General features: G+C 31.7%; 3 protein-coding genes across 3 annotated transcripts; 1 reads left to right on the top strand and 2 right to left on the bottom strand.

Moving 5' to 3' along the window:
* Positions 1 to 1,546: 1,546 nt before the first annotated feature.
* Positions 1,547 to 6,714, bottom strand: LOC101510245 (uncharacterized). Its single transcript, XM_004495509.4, has 9 exons — positions 6,499 to 6,714; positions 6,211 to 6,381; positions 6,027 to 6,120; positions 5,541 to 5,660; positions 5,385 to 5,433; positions 2,831 to 2,930; positions 2,696 to 2,757; positions 2,454 to 2,515; positions 1,547 to 1,975 (listed from the first exon to the last, which is right to left on the bottom strand). The coding sequence occupies exons 2-9, from the start codon at positions 6,360 to 6,362 to the stop codon at positions 1,871 to 1,873; spliced, it is 744 nt and encodes a 247-aa protein (XP_004495566.1). The 5' UTR covers positions 6,363 to 6,381; positions 6,499 to 6,714; the 3' UTR covers positions 1,547 to 1,870.
* A 1,865-nt stretch (positions 6,715 to 8,579) lies between these two features.
* LOC101509923 (rubisco accumulation factor 1.1, chloroplastic) lies at positions 8,580 to 10,562 on the top strand. The gene is made up of 2 exons (XM_004495508.4): positions 8,580 to 9,275; positions 9,387 to 10,562. The coding sequence occupies exons 1-2, from the start codon at positions 8,695 to 8,697 to the stop codon at positions 10,174 to 10,176; spliced, it is 1,371 nt and encodes a 456-aa protein (XP_004495565.1). The 5' UTR covers positions 8,580 to 8,694; the 3' UTR covers positions 10,177 to 10,562.
* Positions 10,563 to 11,632: 1,070 nt separating this feature from the next.
* LOC101509595 (uncharacterized) lies at positions 11,633 to 15,289 on the bottom strand. Its single transcript, XM_004495507.3, has 5 exons — positions 14,905 to 15,289; positions 13,668 to 13,957; positions 13,471 to 13,560; positions 12,187 to 12,539; positions 11,633 to 12,093 (listed from the first exon to the last, which is right to left on the bottom strand). Exons 1-5 carry the CDS (start codon positions 15,101 to 15,103, stop codon positions 11,829 to 11,831), a joined length of 1,197 nt encoding a protein of 398 aa, XP_004495564.1. The 5' UTR covers positions 15,104 to 15,289; the 3' UTR covers positions 11,633 to 11,828.
* Between the last annotated feature and the right edge of the window lie 4,434 nt (positions 15,290 to 19,723).

Raw genomic sequence — 19,723 nt, 5'->3', positions numbered from 1 at the left:
TATGTAGTTTTAACGATAACAAACTTTTTAAATAATGATTAAAGTTTTTTATCATTAATCTATTGATCTATGTGTTTTTGTTATATTAAACAATAAGCTTAAAGTACCTTTACAACAAGTGATCAATCTTCTAAATGACAAGCTTTTCACAAAAATCAGAATTAAAGAAAGGACTCCTCACATATAAATCACAGATTGAGTTACTTCTATGTTATATGAATTTTGGGACTGGTTCGCGGTTTCATATTGACTTACAATTTGGATTTGACTGCTATTTTGGTCGAAATAGACTCTTATTGTAGTAGTCAACATAAGAAAACGAGTAATCTTTATCTTACACCTCTTCCTTAAGAAGCCACATATCATGTGGAATGCGAAGAGTTGAACTGTGTGGTTAATCACATCTATCATGAGGCTAACTAACCTTAGTCTCATTGGAGATTTTAGTATTGTTGACCTATCTACTCTCCCTTCCAGTCTATTACTTCTCCTTGATGATTGTAGAGGGATGTCTTTTCCTCATTATGTTCCTTATTTTTTCTTTAGAATTTTCCCTTTTATATATATATATATATATATTAAAAAAAAGAAAAGGAAGTAAAACTATATCTCTCATAATTCCCCAGTACTACAATGCTAAATTCTTGAGAAATTTCTCATAGTCCTGGAAATTTGAGAAGATCACGCTTCTGCTAAAGTCAAAAAGGTTCTCTTTCTCATGCAAAATTTGATCAAGACCATGACAGCTAAAAAACAGTCCAGAACGTACTTGTCTAGCACAAGGCTTTAACTGCCCCCAATGGCTATCTCTAAGTCGAGAACTTGAGGTTATTAAAGGTAGTTGCTTTGAAATGCCAAAAACTACTGTAATGCATTAAACTTTGAGCTTGAGTGAAACTTTCTCAAAGAACAACATTCCAATCATCTTCTCACTTGGATTACTAGAATTCAACCTTCTCACAGGTTTGAAAAAGTGAAAAACTAGCATCATCATATTGTAAACCACTCTTTGAGCTTGAGTGAAACTTTCTCAAAGAACAACATTCCAATCATCTTTTCACTTTGATTACTAGAATTCAACCTTCTCACAGGTTTGATAAAGTGAAAAACTAGCACCATCATATTGTAAACCACTGGTGTAGTGAGTTAGTACTCAAGATAAAAAAAAAACAACCATTTGTAAACTGTATTTAGTATATACAAGTTATGATGGCTAAATGGGAAGATTTGGAACAATCGTCTTCGTAGAATTGTAGGCGGGAATTAAATTGGAAGCGTTGGGAATAACTATGCTATGAGACTCATGTAAGGATGAGTAAATGTATATTGTAGATGTTCGAGTCCCACTAAAATTATCTTGCGTTGCGACCAATCAATTTGTATAAACAAAGTGAAAACATTAATATTAACTAATGCATGAGCAGCTCAAGTTAGAAAGCATGCATAAATAGTGACAAATTATTCAGTGCACCTCGTGCTAGCATAAATTCTAATTCTGCATGCAGGTTCTGTTGATAAGAAGTATGCATATATCGTGTAATTAGCATTTTCGGGAAAAGTTAGAACTACATATATGACATGACTTAAAACACATCGCACGGCTCAACATTTCATAAGTGTCTCCATCCTTCTTATGGTTATGTCCGTTCTAAAAAATCTATCAAAAGATATAACCTCAGTTCTGGTTTCAATCGCAACAGTATTTTCTGACAATAAATACGTAATTTTTTGTCTCAACATCACACTGATTGTCTCGGGTTAGATCTTCAATATCTTTTGCCGTGGATGGCAAAGCTCCAACCGCAACAATAAAATTTCAGTGTTTTGGCTTAAGGCAAGCATTTAAACTTTTTATTCCGCATAACATTGTTCAGCTGATGACTTTCTTCAACACATCTTCAGCCCGTTGCTCAAAATTTGGTAAGGCCCAGTCATGTTGCGTTATGTCAAGATTGTCTTTCTCAACACTCAGACCCTGAAAACAATATTAAAGGAAGAAGAAAGTAAGATTTAATTTCTATGTTAGAGACTACACTAGGATTCCTGCCAGTTTAGACCTTCAGTGTGTTTGAACAATTGAAGCATCTGATATTTTAACTTTCCCATTTTTAACCATTCAAAATTAACGATTAAAGTATGAAGCCAAGGAGAAGTGTATCCTACCCCAGGCCCCCTCCTTGTGTTAGTATATCTAATCCCGAGGCAATTAGCTAAATACTCAAAAAGGAATATTCTTTTTTAATCTTTTCTTATACACTACTAGGTAGAATGCACCTACATTGGGCTTCTCTTAGTACAAGGTGTTCAATTTTAACTGCGTGCCATCCTTGGTAACAAATTACCTTGTGATATAGAAAAACAAGGGGGGCAACTATTCATGGAACACAACTATAATTTCCAAGATCGATATTCAAATTTATGAAAGGTATACAGTAAACCACTAATATTTGTACCTTTGAAGGATCAAATCCAAATCCACCACCCATTTGCATCATCCTTTGTGTATCATCTACAGCTGCATGAAAAATAGCACACATCATAATTTGTAACTAGTGTGTTTCCAAATCCCAGTTATACTGGATAAAACAACAAAATCTGAAGAGAAGTAAAAATTTATATTACGAAATGGAAGAGATAATTATTTTTATGTGTGTTTGTATAAAAATGATCAAAGTACAAGTCATTGATTACAGACCATTTTCCTCCCCCAAGATGAGACTAAACAATCCTCTTAAGCCAAAGAGATTGAGGAAGTACCTGAAATGCAATCATGACAATTAGACCCCAAGTAAGAGTGAAACAGGTAGATATCTATGAAAAAGAAGATTACCAAGAACGACTGCTGACATAGCTAACATCTACTGTGCTAAGGTCTATTCCATTCTGTAACATCGACCTAAACCTCTGTGTCAATGGAAAGGGAATCTTGGCTGCAAAAATAAATAAATAAAATATTATGAGAGGTAACTAACAGAAGTAGAGAATACAAGGTTGTTCCGGGTCAAATACAATTAATAAAATGTAACTAGAGGTAATAACTCGAATCGTTTCGCAAGAACTTCTTATATAATAATAATAACCGAATTGAAAGTTGAAATTAAAAAGGGGATTTTTTAAATTTTTAATTTAACAGATGAGCAAAACGATTAATCCACTTATTCGAGTTTCAAACCTATCACAGATTCTATCAATGAGTTTAATTTCTAATTCGTGATTCTATTCTTATTTGACTATAGAATTGATCAAACAAGCGTAATCAATCCTATGTGAATTTGGTTTCTTTGATTGGATTAAGCATCACAATCATCAAAATATTACAATTAACGATCAAGCGTCGCAAAATTATAATTCAATTAAATTAGAAACCGAAACCAAATTCTGTCAAATAAATTTAATCGATCCTATTGAAATTCAATTTAAGCAATCAAAATATCAATATAATCAAATAAACAAGAATATAATCATGAATCGAAATTGACAGTGTAACCTGAATCTCAAGGTGTTGATGAAACTCTGAACTCGTAGATTAATCTTATAAAATTAATATTCCATGAAATTAAAATAAAAACTATTTATTTCTTGTAACTTGTTATGTGCTGTTCGAAGGTACACTGTACTATTCTCTTGTGTGTTTCGTAACTTTAGTTAAGTTTTAGTTGAAAAAGTGACAGTAGCTGTTACTCAGTTAGTAATAGTTTCAAGATTTTTCAAATAGTGGCTTGTACTGCCGGCTCTCATTGATCAGAATATCAAACTTGAGGAACACCATCTTTTGATCACTCTCAAATTTTCTTAACTCTTAGATTTCTTCATGGTATCAGAGCTTGAAGAAGCTTCAAAGTTCAATCACAGTGTCCTATTCCTCAACTCTGTTGGAGCTCAATCTGCTACTTCATCTCAAGCTTACTAGACTAAGTCCTTCAACAATAGTCAATAACAAACTCTGTCAGCCTAATTCTGGTAGCTTTTGTGACCATTCCTTTTGTAGCTGTGGTGGAACAGAGTTGGTCAGGCTACAATACAGAGTCAAGTTGGTTGTAAGTTTAGTGAAAATTATGGTGAATGGAAGAAGGGTAACCAGCGGCAACCGGGAAAAGGGGTGTGGGTGGAGGACGGGAAGAAGAGGAGAGAAAAATCTAGTATGGGAGGTCTATTGTTAAATCTTGTGGAACTTCAACATCCAACGACAGCCAAATGTGGTCCATTGTAGACCACCTATAGCAGTAATCTACAGCACAATTCGTAATTAAAACATGAGACTTGTAGTATTGTATATTCTCGCGATTTTTCCTATTGATTGGTATTTGTGTGTCTCTTGTTAAACTTGCATTTCGTATTCCCTGTTTTACTTCTATATAGGTGAAAATTTTGTTTTTGTAGGCTTGACTCTAAATCTCTTAACTTCTCTTTTATTTTATCTCTCACCCTCCCAATTAAAACTATATCTCATCTGCAAAAGGCATGTGTTGAGATACCATCTTTTGGATATGTTAAGCAAGTACGTTATGAAACAAGAGAAAAAGTCTGAGGCTAAAAGTTGACCCCTGATACACACTTAAAGTTGTTGGGAAATTTTCTATACTTCCACCTTGTATTCTCAAACTAGTTGTGACCCCTTCTTACATATATTGATTGCTGAAATTAATCAAGCCAAAAATTTCACAAAACCTCTCAAGGTACTCTATCATATGTCTTCTCTTTACCAATAAAAACCATGTGCAATTCTTTTTGATTCATTGATATTTTTCCATCAACCTCCGTAGCAAGTACTCAATGAAATATAAGCAAAATTAGCCAAGCCAATATTTTTTGGAATGAAATATACGCAAAAATCAACATCTTCTCTCCTATTTAATGATAATATCTCTAAAATATCCTTCATTTAGTTTAACTTTTTCTATTTCCAATGATCCAATTTATTGATCATGGAGGGTAATTTAGGCAATAGACTTAAAGTTTTATTAATATTGCATAAATCAAATGTGGTTAACTACCTTTCTTAATATGCGTAATTTGGCCTATTTTTGCTTGTAATTCATTCCAAATGGAGCATATGGTTTCCATAGTGGATAAATCAAAACATATATGTGCTTTTTTAGGATGCCAACTGTATATTTACAAACAAAAAAACTGGCATCGTGACACCATAAAATTGCAGACCTAAACAGATCTTGAAGAATATGAATTCATGTACAGAAAAAATATACTCCCCCGGTATGAAATATAAGCAAAAGTGATAGTTGAAAATTAGATGTATTTGGACTAAATTTGTAACCATATACATCCACCTTTCAACTATCATTTTTGTTTGTATTTCATTTCAGAGGCAGTACCAATCTACCAGTATGACCTAAGAGGGAAGTGAAGCAAATGTGAAAAATTACCTGCTACAAACCCAGAAAAGAAAAAGTTCACCCAAGCAAAAGTAAGAGTCTGCCCAACAAGAGGAAACAATACAAGTTAGTATGAAATTCATAGTTGGCAAAATGTAACAAGCAAGGAATATGATCCAAATCTAATGAAAGAATAGTGTCAAGCACCTGAGGTATGATCATTGAAAGGTTTTTCTTCATCATGTCCATGGCCATGTTCGGATCAGAGAACATCTGAGCTTGTGGATTCTGGGCTTGGCCCTTTGGAACAAACAACAGACCATTTTCCTTTAACAAAAATTGACAAACAATTAGTTCACTGTCAAATTGGTTAGGCAAATAATTCTGTAAGTTACTACACACAGCTTGAGAGAGTTATTAACTTCTGATGAGTTTTAGAACTGTTCTAAAAATGCCAAATTTGAAATTTTTTATTCAATAGTTATCCTCTTCAATGAATCCAGTGAAACAATTTTTTGAGTACAAACAAGCATAGAAGCCTATAAACCTCAAAAATCATATAGCTGAATTTATTGCCTCAAAAGATAAGTTGTCACCCACAGCAACAGCCACTACATTTTACTTCAATTTTCTCAGAAACCACAAAATTTCATCTAAACCTGGAAAAATAGAATCTACAGTAAGCAAACAAACCTCATTGCAATAATAAATCTTGCGGGCACGAAAAGCTTTTGAAGGGATAAAATTTGCCCCAGCACGTAAATTCCGAGCTCTAAGCATCACTTGCCTGTATTAACATGACCACAGAATCCATATATGAAAATGAAGAAGAAAAAAGAAGCAACATAATCAAGTGTAGAATAAAGGTCGAAAATACCCTTCTCTGACAATTTTGGCATCAGGAGTTTGAGAAGAGCGCATAAGCTTTGAAACAAAATAGCGGAGGACGCCAATGAGAACCATAACCACTGATAAAGGAATCAGCACCCAATCTCTGATTGCAGTATCCAGCACAAGATCTTCCGCCATTATTCTAATACCTACTTAACTACAGGCAAATATGAATGAAATAACGAATTATATATAAGAATATGAATCCATGCGAGTCAGAATCATGTATTATTAATTGAATTTGAAATTGGAAACAAGGAAGACAATATTTTACCGCGATGCGTCGCAAACAAAAAAAATCAGTGGATAAGAGAGTGTTGATGGTGGGTGAAAGTGAAAGATTGGAGAGAGGGTGTGAGAAAACCCTAAATTTGAGTGTGGAGGAACAAGATCGGGAACTGGGAATCGAATCGATAATAATATTACACAGCCGGCAGCTCCGTCTCAACACGCTTTGTTTCGATAGTAAACAACACTTTCACGCCGTGTATTTTTATTTATTTTTTAGTTAAATAAAACCCTCCTTTTTTTCTTTCTAAATTACTCATTTGTTCATTTTATTTATTTCTATATTTTATTTTAATTAATTTTTGTTTTATTTTAACCACTAATTTTAGTTTTATTAATTAGTTTTATTAATCAGTCTCATGATCATTTATAAAATAAAACACAATATAACCGAAATTGTGTTGTCAAAACCTTTATTTTTTTAACAAATCAAACAAACTCTAAAAGAAGTAAAAAGCTTATGAATTACAAAGAAAATTAAATTTACCTAACACTAATCAATTAAGATACTTGAACTTTTTTTATTTACAAAAAATAGAAACTTTGACCTAAAATCAAAGGAGGAGGAAATATATACTTGAATGGATGAGAGATGTAAGAAGGAAGTATATATTTGTTGTGAGTTCAATGAGTGGAGTTGATGGATTTTAATGAAAGAAAAGTGTAAATTTACATTTTCACCCTTATAATTTTAACATTGAATTCAGTTAATAATGTTTTACCATATTATATAACGAATTTCATTAGATTTAATATGACTTAAAGAAATTTTAGTCTTATTTGTTGATCTATTAAAAATAAATGACTTAATTACTTTTAGATGACTAAAAGAATGAGATTTATTATCTCTTATATTTTTAAATAAGGTGATCAATCAATGTGAATTACTAATTTAGGATTTTACATTTTTATCACTATTTGGTGAAATATTTTTTCTTCTACTATTTCTGATATTTTCAAATACAAGATTGATCTTCAATAACATAGAATATGTTGGTTTCGATAAACGTCTACTATACTTTTTTTCCTTCACTGTCGTTTTATCCATATAAATTTTTTCGATGAGGTTTTTAATGATGCAATAGTTTGTATCCCTCTGGTATGTTTGCTAGAGTTTGGTATAGTCCCCCAAGAATTTTGTATTTTTCTATTCTATTTTATTTTTAATATTTTATAGTGTTGATATATGAATGACTTAAAATGCTAACATAATTAAAATATCAAATTAATCGTGTGATGTATTTGCACTCTATTTTTTGTTTTAAAAAAAGTAGTCTTATTGGGTCCGATAATTAAACAAAACAATTCCTTGAAAAAAGTAGGAATGTAATTTTTTTATTACAATCGGAATGTAAATTTACTAGAGACTTAAAATTAAGTGGGGAAGTCGTTTTCTTGTTTCATTTTACTTAAATTAGTGGTTATCACACATATTTATTTTTTCTTTCATAATTGTGTGCAATTTTATCATATGAGTGCAACATTATTTTGTTTGTCGTCTTGGTGCAACGCTTTTTAATTTGTTTTGTCTTGTTGTAGTATTGACTTGATTTAGATTAACATAATAGTTTTGATTAATTACAAATTGTAATTAGTGACTTTGACACCGTAAACTTTACATATAAAAAAACATGATATTCCGTACACTAGAATTTTGTCATATTCGTAGACAAATTATCATATTGTGAAAATCACAATGTGGTTTCAGGAAGTTTGAGTGACAAAAATGTCGAATGTTCAATTGTTTTCTCTAAAAGAAATTAACAACTAATTATTTAAAAAAAATTGTGGTTTTGTATAATGTTTTACTATTAATTTGAATAATGTAGATTTGTTTAGTGATTTATGTTGTTTGGTTTTAACAAATTTAAGTTCGTGTTGTATGAATATCGATTTTTGAATAAAAAGAAAAATAGCGATTGCAATACATGGTAATAAGTAGTCGTATTAGTATCTGTATTTGTATGGTATAGAAGCAATATGATTAGATAGATGCGTAGGTTTGTGTGGATCAGGATATTCTAGCAGTTTAGGATATTTTGAGTTATTTGTTGCGAAGATGTAATAATAACAGTGAAACAGAGGGAAGACTCTTCCTCAGTGTAAAGTATAATTAGAAACAGATAGCAGTTATCAGATAAGTAGGGGTAAGCAACGCAACGCAACGCAATTTTATCGCAAGATGCTCTCACTCTCACCATGCATCACTTCTGTAAACACACCCAATCTAAAGTTTCCCAATAACAACGGAAACTTCTTTCTCTTACCCTCTCCCTCCTCCAATCATCACCGTCCCCTTAAACCCATTTCAGCCATCATCAACCCTTCATCAAGTCCCAGACAGAAACAACAACAACGACAGCAGCAACAACAACAACAACAACAACCACAGAGACAACTCTATCAACCCTTCAGACCACCCCCAACTTCTCTCCCTCCAAAATACGGTGACCTCGACATTCCAGCTCGTCTCGAAATCCTCGCTAACCGTCTCGGTGTCTGGCACGAATACGCCCCTCTCATTACTTCCCTCATCCGTGAAGGTTTTACCCCTCCTACCATCGAAGAAACCACCGGCATTACCGGCGTCGAACAGAATCGTATCATTGTTGCCACTCAGGTCCGTGATTCTCTCGTTCATTCTAATACCGATGACCAAACTCTCTCTTTCTTCGACATCGGCGGTGCTGAAATCTTGTACGAAATTCGTCTCCTCAGCACTTCCCAACGTGCCTCCGTCGCACGTTTCATTGTTGAGAATAGGTACTAGTAGAGGTTCTATGTGCGCCTAATTGTATCATTCTCTTGTTGTAACTTGTAATGAATATTCTCATTATTAACAACTTTTTGCATTAAATTTTATATCTCTAATAGGTTTGATGGAAAAGGCGCTCAAGACATTGCACGCTCCATAAAGGATTTTCCCAAGAGACGTGGAGAAAAAGGTTGGGAGAGTTTTGATTATACTCTACCGGGAGATTGTCTCTCTTACATGTATTATAGACAGAGTAGGGAACACACAAATCCTTCGGATCAGAGAACTGCTGCGCTTGAACTAGCCCTGAGTGTTGTGCAATCTGAGAAGGCTAAAAAAGTGATTTTGGAGGAACTGGAAGGGAAGGTAGAAAGCGTGGTTGAAGATGTTGTGATAAAGGTGAGTGTTCCGGTGGTGAGGTTGAAGATAGGTGAAGTGGCGGAGTCCAGTTCGGTGATTGTTTTGCCTGTGGTTAAAGCGGAGGAAGGCGATAAAGTGATTTTGGAAGCACCTTCTGAGATGAGAAATGAAGGGGTGTTTGGTGTGGTGGTGGCGGAGAAAGGGTGGGAAAGATGGGTGGTGTTGCCGAGTTGGGATCCTATCGTTAATTTGGGAAAAGGGGGTGTTGTTGTGTCGTTTATTGATGCTAGGGTTTTGCCTTGGAAGGCTAATAAGTGGTATAAAGAGGAGCCTATATTGGTGGTTGCTGATAGGAGTAAGAGGGAAGTGGAGAATGATGATGGGTTTTATTTGGTGAAAGTTGATGGTGATGAATTGGGTTTAAAGGTTCAAAGGGGTTTAGCTTTGAAAGAAATGGGTGTTGGTGAGTGTTTAGGGAATGTTGTTTTGGTTGTTAGGCCACCTAGAGAAGATAATGATGATCAGTTGAGTGAGGAAGATTGGGACTGAACAGAAAGGAATGAGGAAAAGTGTTGGGAATTGTAGTCAACTGAGTTTTAATCCCTTACGTTTTTCTTTTCCTTATCTTTGGTTTTTTTGGTGGTGCGGAACATGGCTCTATTAATTTGGGATTAGTTGCAATTTTCTTTTGTTTTGCTTACTTAGTAGAAGGACTTGATCATTTTTGTTTCCTCTTATAAGTTACTTATCTTTAAGTGGTTAAAGGTAAATACTATAGCCAATTGTTGCATTAAACATCTGTTCAGTTTAGTCATCTTGGGTTTGCCTTTGGTTCTGTAATGTGTGCTGTGGAGTAACTTACAAGAAATTTAGTCATATGTATGTTACAAGAAATTTATCCTGATTCTGGACTAATAGAAGTTATTGTTATATCTTGAGAAGGATGCATGAAGAATTGTAAGTTTGAGCTGCATTCCGTAGAAGCCCTTTCGTGGACTTATGTTGTATCAGTGGAACTCACTTCACTTTTTAGTGCTACATCCTATTATGGTGAGCTTATTCGCAAAGCTTTTCTTGATGATTGGTGTTATAGATAATTTAAAATATCACAACACCTTGAATTGAAAGGCAATGCTGTAAATTATTTGGTCTTTTTACATTGGTACTTCAAAATATTTGATACGACCATTGATCGTAGGATCAGGTCACTCAATCTCTAGCTCATACAAAAAAGTCAATTAATTATGTAAAATGAGAGAGATATAATGAAATCATCCATAAGTCATTTATGCACACCTTTGGTATAAGATCAATCAATTTCGCTAAAGAACATGGTTAATAACATGTAAGCTATCTCAGTATCTTACGATACACAACTCTTATTTTGATACTAAATTGAACCCGTCCGATAGGAGTGAGTGAGAACTATTTGGCACAAGCTTTGTGCTCACAGGTTTTGAAGAGCGCCTACAACTACGAGCCTTCAATATAGGGTTTTGGAAAGACTCACAAATCAGCTGAATGAACCATTTGGTCTTTATTCAAATGACTCTAGTCTTTAATATATTGACAACAGCCACCCATTTCTTAGGATTTACTGGAAAACTTATCATAAAAGTACTTGAATCTTGACATCGTACTTTGTTTTAAAAAAAAGTTCAGCTTCAAAAATAAATACTAATTTTTTCAAGTGTTTATTTTATTTAATTATGAAATAAAATGTTATTAAAACTAAGGACCTTAAACCTTCATTAATAATTAAAATGAGGTTCAAGTCCTTTATTGATAACATTTGATATTGAAATTCTAAATTGATTGTCAGAATAATGTTTGACTCCTTCTGCAATACTTAAATTTCTTTAAATCTATTTAAATTGAGTTTGCTGTCTTATAGATGTAGTCAACTGACATCTAAAAGTCTGTTTTAATCAACTTGCACTTATAGATGCCGGAGCACATTTTGCAAAACACGATTTAACTTGTAACTTCAATTTACGAAGAAAGATGGAAAAAATCACATTTTATAAAGTTTCTAACAATGTTTTTGGGGAAAGTCAGTCAGGAGAGATGTCTGAGCCCTATTATAAGTTACAACACTAGCAATGAAGTGACGAAAATGTTTAATCTCCTCATGTTGATCATTTTGAAGTTGCCATTGATTCACCGTCATCATCCTCCTGTAGAAAACGTCACAGGAATACTTAACCAAGCCACTGTGTGGCACGACGGTCTCCACTAGCTCCAACAGAATGCCGAATGCTAATCTTCTCGGTAGCATATTTTTGTTGAAGCCATTCAAACGCATTTACATCAAGTTTTCCAGTAACCGACTTCCCTTGTTTCCTACGCATTTGTTGCTCTCGTATTGAAGCCCACAATTTCTCTACCGCATCTCTCTGATGAGCTGTAAATCTTGCCACATTATCAAAGGCATGCTTCACTAAAATATCAATAACGGTTTGGCACCTGTATAGAGAAAATTCAAACAAGGACAACTAATGTCAAAATGACAACCATAAATAAAAGACAAATAAATCAGAACATAGTGCCAGAGTTTACCAAGGTGTTTTATACCGCCGAGCAGCAATCTCTAGACAAATTATCAGGGCTTTTCTTTGTAACTTAAGGAATCGCTTAGTTTCTTCCTCGTCTTCCTTCCTTATTGTCATAGCTGGGTCGTTCTTTTCCTTATATTTTTCACCTTTCTTTGTGGATTCCGGAATCAGAGCATCAAGTCCAAATGGGTCAGCTTCCTCCACACCATTATTTTCATTTGTAGGAAGCGTTTGACCACCTTCATCTACCATAACTTTTCTATCTTCCAGAGACATTGCTTCTTCTGTGTCATCCTCCTTTGTCGCAACAGGAAGATTTGATATAGCTTCCTTGATTTGCCCAGCTGCTTTTGAAAACTGTATACATATCAAGAAAGAAAAGAATGAGCAACAAATAGACAATCGCACCCAAATATTCAAGGTATATCAGGTTAAAAAAGTAAACAATATCTCAAATCTAAATCCAATGACTAAACAAAAGATAAACACATTACAGATGAAAAATCCAGACAGTTTTCATAGCAAATGATTTGATGCATTATTATAGTTTCTCCAAAATAAATGAAGTCAAATATCTGCTAACAGAGTGGCAAGCTGAGAATTCATCAATCTAATTCTAAAACTTTTTTTATAATTAAGCCAAATGTAAAACTTTATCACCACTCAAAAGAAGAACGTTGCACCTTGCAAGTAGGTCAAACTTCTGACTACCCCAAAACTTGCCGTTGGAGTTGGTCCAGGCATCAAGATTCAAGGGGCAACACATATCATACATCGATAATCACCCATCCCTCACTATACATCTGTTACCAAAAAGCAGGGCAGGGGTGAACACAGTGGATGACTGTAATTATGAAAATGAAGATTATCAATCTGCCATCCACTTAACAAATTATCTCGGAACCTTTAGGAATAATTTCTCTTTCCAGTCGATCTTCACTTCTACCAGTAAAATAAAATCTTTAAAACATTGACACATTAAGATCCATCTTTGATCAAACATCATGTATATACAGAGAATTGGTATGAGAAATGACACCTTGAAAGATAGCTACATCAAAGCAATAACAACATTGCATGAACATTATCGATTAAGTGCTAAGAAAAGGACAGTACATCTATAACAGCACACTTTCATTTGTGATGTATGGAACAGCATTACATGTCATAACCCGTAGCATATCATTCCAACGTGCTTCTCATATCCTTGAACAAAAAGGCAAGTACAGATTCACACAAGCTTCTGTTACTGAGAAAGTTTAAAATAAAAGTTCAGTGAGAACCATACCACAAAGCTGTCGTCGGTAAACAAATCATTTGCGACCACAGCATTAATTGTCCATGCTGCTAGTTGATTCTTCTGCTTCTTATTGAGGTGCTACAAATAAATAAACATAAAGAGGTCAAGAAATCTTAAGTGTACTCTTAAAAAATGTGGAAAAAAAATACTAAAACACGAATAATTTGAACAAATGTTTATCATACTTCTTTGGTGTTTTGTGCTGCTGATAACAGAGAATGATAATCTGCCCGCACCGAAGGATCTGTACAAGGTATGGGTGATGACATCGCAGCTTCTAATATGGCAAAAAAATAATCACTAACGCCAGACTTAACACTTCCTGCCTCAATCAGCTGGATGGCAAGCTTTGCAGCCTTGCTGAATTTTGCAGGGTTCTTGATGTGTGAAGATATCTTCTGCATTGCCTCAATAACTTGCGCTTCAGAAGCATCAGTAGAGGTTTTAAACTTCAAGCTCTTTTTAGGTGCTGCCTCTAAAATTACATTACATAATAAAGAAAGAACTTTTTGTGAATAAAAGTAGGTTCCTATTAAAATGCAGAAATCACTATTTGTATGTGTCACTCCTAGGTTCCAAAAAAACTTGTTTATGCATTAGTGACCAAATATTTGTCCAGCAGTAGAGTTCATATAGTAAATATAGACAAATTCTACAGTGGACCACCTGGAAAATGGTCAACTGTAGATCGATGCTTAAAACTCACTCAAAAGTCTAATGACGATCAATGATATTCCTTGGAAGTATAAGGTAACGACTCTCCTAATCTTTAGGATTGAGACGGTGACTTGATTGGTTTCAATTCAACGAGTTTCAACTCAAAATTCTACATTTGTTTTCCCTTATTTTTATCAAATTGACATCAATGTTGTCTCAGTCAGAAAGACTAGGAAGATTGTTAACTTATACTTCTGAAGAGTGTTGTCGATTGTTACTAGAGTTTTGATTGTTGTTAGAGTTTCTAGTGATTTTAAACACTGGTCTACGGTGATCCGCCTGTATATACAATTAGTGTTATAACTTTTCTCACAGTCTTTATCTTATAAATATGCAAGAGACACTAATAATTAATACACATTCGTCTTTTAAAGTTTTTTTATAATAAAAATTCTTACATTCATCTTTTATAAGTAATTGATACAATTGACATGCGAACAACCATCTTTCACGACAATATAAAGTCAATTGGAAGCAAATACAGAAGCAATAACTGCATAATTTACATTAATTACGAAGATTGTGGAACTAAGCTAGTAGTGAATGAAAACTCGCTCCCTTAAATTAGGGTTTATCAGAAATAAAAAACCCTGCATGTATTAATCGTTGTTAATTAATTGTTAGAATGAGTAACCCTAGGGTGCTATGGTATGGTATGTTTACGATTGCGTTTGAAAAAGGTAAGAGAAGAAGTGATGTATATACCTTGGGTATCGGATTGAGTAGGGTTGGGTCGTTTGAGGGCACTTTTGAGAATTGGCTTTGGTGCGGAGGGAATTGCAGATGATTCTGTATTGTTGATGGTGGAAACAGAAGGAATTGGTTGTTGTGATTGTGACTGTGATTGTTGGTAGTGAGTGTTGGAAGAAGGAGGGGGTAATCCTTCAAACAAATCGTCTGCCATTTTTGTACCTTACTGCTTCTCTGATTGGGAAAGGGAAAGATTAAAGATTGTTCTTCAACTAAGTTCAAACACAAACGACACCGTCTTTAAGTCGTTTCGCTTTCTAAACTCGATACGACGCAATAGCGCACAACCCCTCCATTTGTATTTAACCGAAAAATTACCGGCAGCCCGCTTCTACGCAACTCTCCTGGCATTTTTGTCAAATTTTATTTTTTATATAGGTGATATGATATTACTAAAAAACTCACCTACAAATTACAAATGTGTGTTTGGTTACAACTTATTACATAACATTCAATTGAATAATATAAGTATTTTGAAATCGTAAATCCAAATAAATTCTTGTAATTGATAGTAGATTTCAATTGCAGTAATTTTAACAACATGACATAAATATTCAATTAATTTTTTAAAAAATAATTAAATAAAAGAAAATTTTAAATAAAATATATATTAGAGTTTTTAAAATTAAATATGAAACTCTTTTGATAGGCTACGGTGAATGAAAGTAACGTCTCCTATTTTAAAGTTTAATTTCTTTGCCACCTCTTGGAGTGAATTTTGGGGAGCATTGATACCCGATAATTTACTCATGTGAAAATTAGCTTTCAACCTTTATTACTTCAAACAAATGGAGGCATGTTTTTACGTCTCTCACATATTCCTCCAACATTGATTTCCCATGAAGATTGTGTGATCATCTACATATTGAAAGTGTGACGCTTAATTGTCTTGGACATATCCCATGAATTTTTGTGGATTGTGGTTTATTCATTAGTGCTACTCGCCAATTACAAATACTTAATCTAGTCAACTTTATTTTGATATTAGTAATATTTAATCGAAATTATTTACGTTTTACTTATTTCCCAAGCTCCAAAAATGTACAAGCATAATGGATAGAATGTTTGGCACAGCCACCACCATCCCCAATTATTTTCATAATTATATTTTCCGAACCATTTCTTTAAATAAATATTTTAGTTAATTTAGATATTATATACTTGACGGTGCTATGAAGAAGAACAAGTAGAACAATCCTAAAAGTGCAAAAATTGCTATGAATAGATTTTTACTCCTTCACCGTGACAATTTATTCCTTACTTTGTTAATCATCAGCTTGCAAATTATCTTCAATCTAGGATTTGGTCCTATTGAAAGACTCAAGTCAATAATAGGAACGTCTCCTATTTTGCAGTTTAATATTGTTGCCGCCTCTAGAGGACAATTTTGGAGAATATTAATACTCACTATCTACTAATGTGAAAATTAATTTTCAAAGCCAATAATAAATCAAACAAATGGTGGTAAGCTTTTTGTATATGACTCTTAAATTCCTCTAAAATTGACAATTCCTATGAAGATTGTACCATCTACAAATTGAAGGTGTGTGATTTAATTGTCTTGTCCTTCCGATTAATAATTTAACAATATACTTTTTAATACACAGTTTTAACACATTTAATTTAATCGGTTAAAATATATATGATTTCCACCAAATTTATAGTACTTAAGAGTGAGAATGCGTTAAACCATATGTCAGGAGTCTATGTCATTACTTACTTAAAGTATGATCTGATCTGATCTATTTAATAAAAAAATTAGACTAAGTTTTTTTTTTTTTAATCTATTAATTCAAATACGTCAATATATATATATATATATATATATATATATATATATATAATTAATTAACATTGTTGTTTGTTAGTAACTTAATATTTATTTCTAAAGGATGACAATGTCTTTTGTTTATTGTTAATTATGAAATTTATTTTATTTGTAAATTTTTTGAAAGGACTTGTTGGAGTTTACTAATTATGGGATTGATTTTGTTTCTTTGTTATTTTTGGAATGTGGTTGCAAACTTGTTGTTTTATAATTTTATTAGATTTGGTTATAACTATATTAGTTTTTCTTATGTGTATTATTTTATTAGTTTTACTTATATATAAAGGTCTAGTTTAATCTATCTAAAAAAAATGTAAAATATACTATTTAAATTCTTTAATGTAAAATATGTTTTTAAATAGATTTTTAGGTAAGACTAGATTTTTAAAAAAGTCAACTCATAAAAAAAAACTTATGTGTAAGCTTAAAAAAATAATTGTAGGTCATACTTAGACATTTCAAAGCCTAATTTGATATGACTTTATCCTCACCTCTAATAGCACCCACATATTTTAGTGGGATATATATAAATTTTAATCAATCAAATAAAGTGTGTTAAAGATTGTGTTCTTAACACTTCTCACTCATAATTTATACTCTTGATTTATCATTGATCAACGCTTTACTCACTAGAGGCCTTATTTTAATTTTAAAAATTGAATCCTTAATAAAAAAAGTGAAATTTTAATAATTAAAAAAAGAGATAAAATAAATTTTAGTCCTTTTAAAATTTTATTTTGATCCATATACAATAATTCTCAATTTTTTAATCTTTAAAAAAATTTATTTTCTTTTAGTTCCTATTTTGAATTTTTTTGTTGTAAAAAATGTCCTATACTAATGATATGTTTTGGTATATTATCAAATTGAATAACATAATTTTAATAAATCAGTGTGATTAAATTATAGATTTAACACCTTTAAAACTTTTAAATTTTAAACTATAAGTCTATTTTAATTTATTAATAATTTTTAATTATAAAAATAATGTATATAATTTTTGAAAACTAAAACTAATTAATAAATATACCAATACTATTGATTTAATTTAATCGATCTTTGGAAATAACTCAATTAATAGTTCAAAGTTTGATAATACAATAGTAATATTTTTTATTGTGTTGTAGAAGTTCTCCCTATAAAAATATATACACTCCCACATGGTTGATCCACGTGGTTGATATAGGGGCAGATATGAATAAGTCAAACGGTTTAAAATTAAAACAAAAAAATAAAAGAAGCAAATGAGAACAAGGAAACAAAGCTAGCAGGTTCAACCACTCTTGGCTCTTATCCGTTGATCTGGCTACTTTATCTATACTGATGTGATCTTTAGTCATTGAGTATGAGATCACATATTTTCAATTTAATATCACATATTCTTTGTCAAAAAAATCATCACAAATGTATAGCCTGTCACATTAATAATCTTTTCGTTGAAAAAATATATTAAATAATTAAATATATTTTTGTTAATTATTTAATTTTAATTTAAATACATATTTAATTAATTATTTTTGTTATCTGATGTCTTTTTATGTTGGTCAATAATTTAGTCCATATAGACATATAGTATAAAATGACCAACAAAAAATATTTAAACAATATATTTCCAATTTCAATATTTTCTAAGATAATAGTACCAACTAAACATCTACACGTGTCAAATATGACTCACAATTAATAATTAACAACATCCCTCACCTATTTAAAGATCAAAATTAATGTTTACATTGAAAATTGTTTTACTAACAGAGTAGTACCAGGGTTAAAAAACCCTTGAAATTGTTTTATTCAGAGAATAAAAAACTCATACAATCCTTAATGGCTTAATGCATGTACTCACTTGGTTAACCTGTGGACGTCAGAAAGTGGGGTCGAAAATTAGGAATGTGGAACACACAGAATATAATCCACCGCAATATTAATAAATAGAGATGGCATATTTAATTAATTATTAATCACATTAATTAACGCACTAACATGACAGAAGAGTCACAACCCAACTAACAATCAAAAGATGGTACGTGGATGACTTATATATAATTAAGAAAAGACAAGTAAATATCTCGTTATTTCACTTAGAATAAATTCGAATTCAACCTAAAACATAATTAAGAAACATTTAACATTTTTTATTGACCAAAAAAATATTATTTATCAGTTGATTATTAATTTTATTTTTTAAAAAATAAACTTAAAAATATAAATATTTTGTTTTTGATATAACTCAAATATCCGGTCATGAGCCCGGACATTCAAAGAGGTTGAGAAGAAGAATTTTATAATTAACATAATTGAATTAAACTATCACAATATAATGAATAGTAATTCAAATATTTATTAAAATAAATATTATATTTAGTATACACTTATAAAATTACAGGAGACAATTTATGAATTTTTTTTTATAAGAGCATTCAATTTCAAGCATAAAAGATGGTTGATTTTTTCTAAATTATCTTATACGATCTCAACTTTGAGTTAATCGACAACTTTTTTGTCGCCTAAAACAAAAGCAAATAGCCCCCAATAAAATATTCGGTCGTTGGATGTTGAAAGCATATACGTGGAGTGAAACTATTGTCTATAATCATTTATTTATAGATAAGTACTCAGAACATACATTATAACCATAAAAAAAAAAAAAAAAATTAGTTAAATATAACAAAAACTACAAAAATTTGTTCAATACAATACTTATTTTATTTTCTTTAAAATTTGCCCCGAACAAAATCCTTAAAAAATGGTCAAACATCAAACTCAAGTGTGTTTTATTATTATTATTATTATTTTTATTATTATCATCATTATTATTATTATTATTATTATTATGTGTTTTATTATTATTATTATTATTATTATTATTATCATCATTATTATTATTATTATTATTATTATTATTATTATTATTATTATTATTATTATTATTATTATTATTATTAT

The sequence above is a fragment of the Cicer arietinum genome, chromosome 4 (genome assembly GCF_000331145.2).
Source record: "Cicer arietinum cultivar CDC Frontier isolate Library 1 chromosome 4, Cicar.CDCFrontier_v2.0, whole genome shotgun sequence".
Classification (NCBI taxonomy): Eukaryota; Viridiplantae; Streptophyta; class Magnoliopsida; order Fabales; family Fabaceae; genus Cicer; species Cicer arietinum.
Note: the sequence above shows the minus strand (reverse complement) of the source record. Positions and strands in the feature narration are given on the sequence as shown.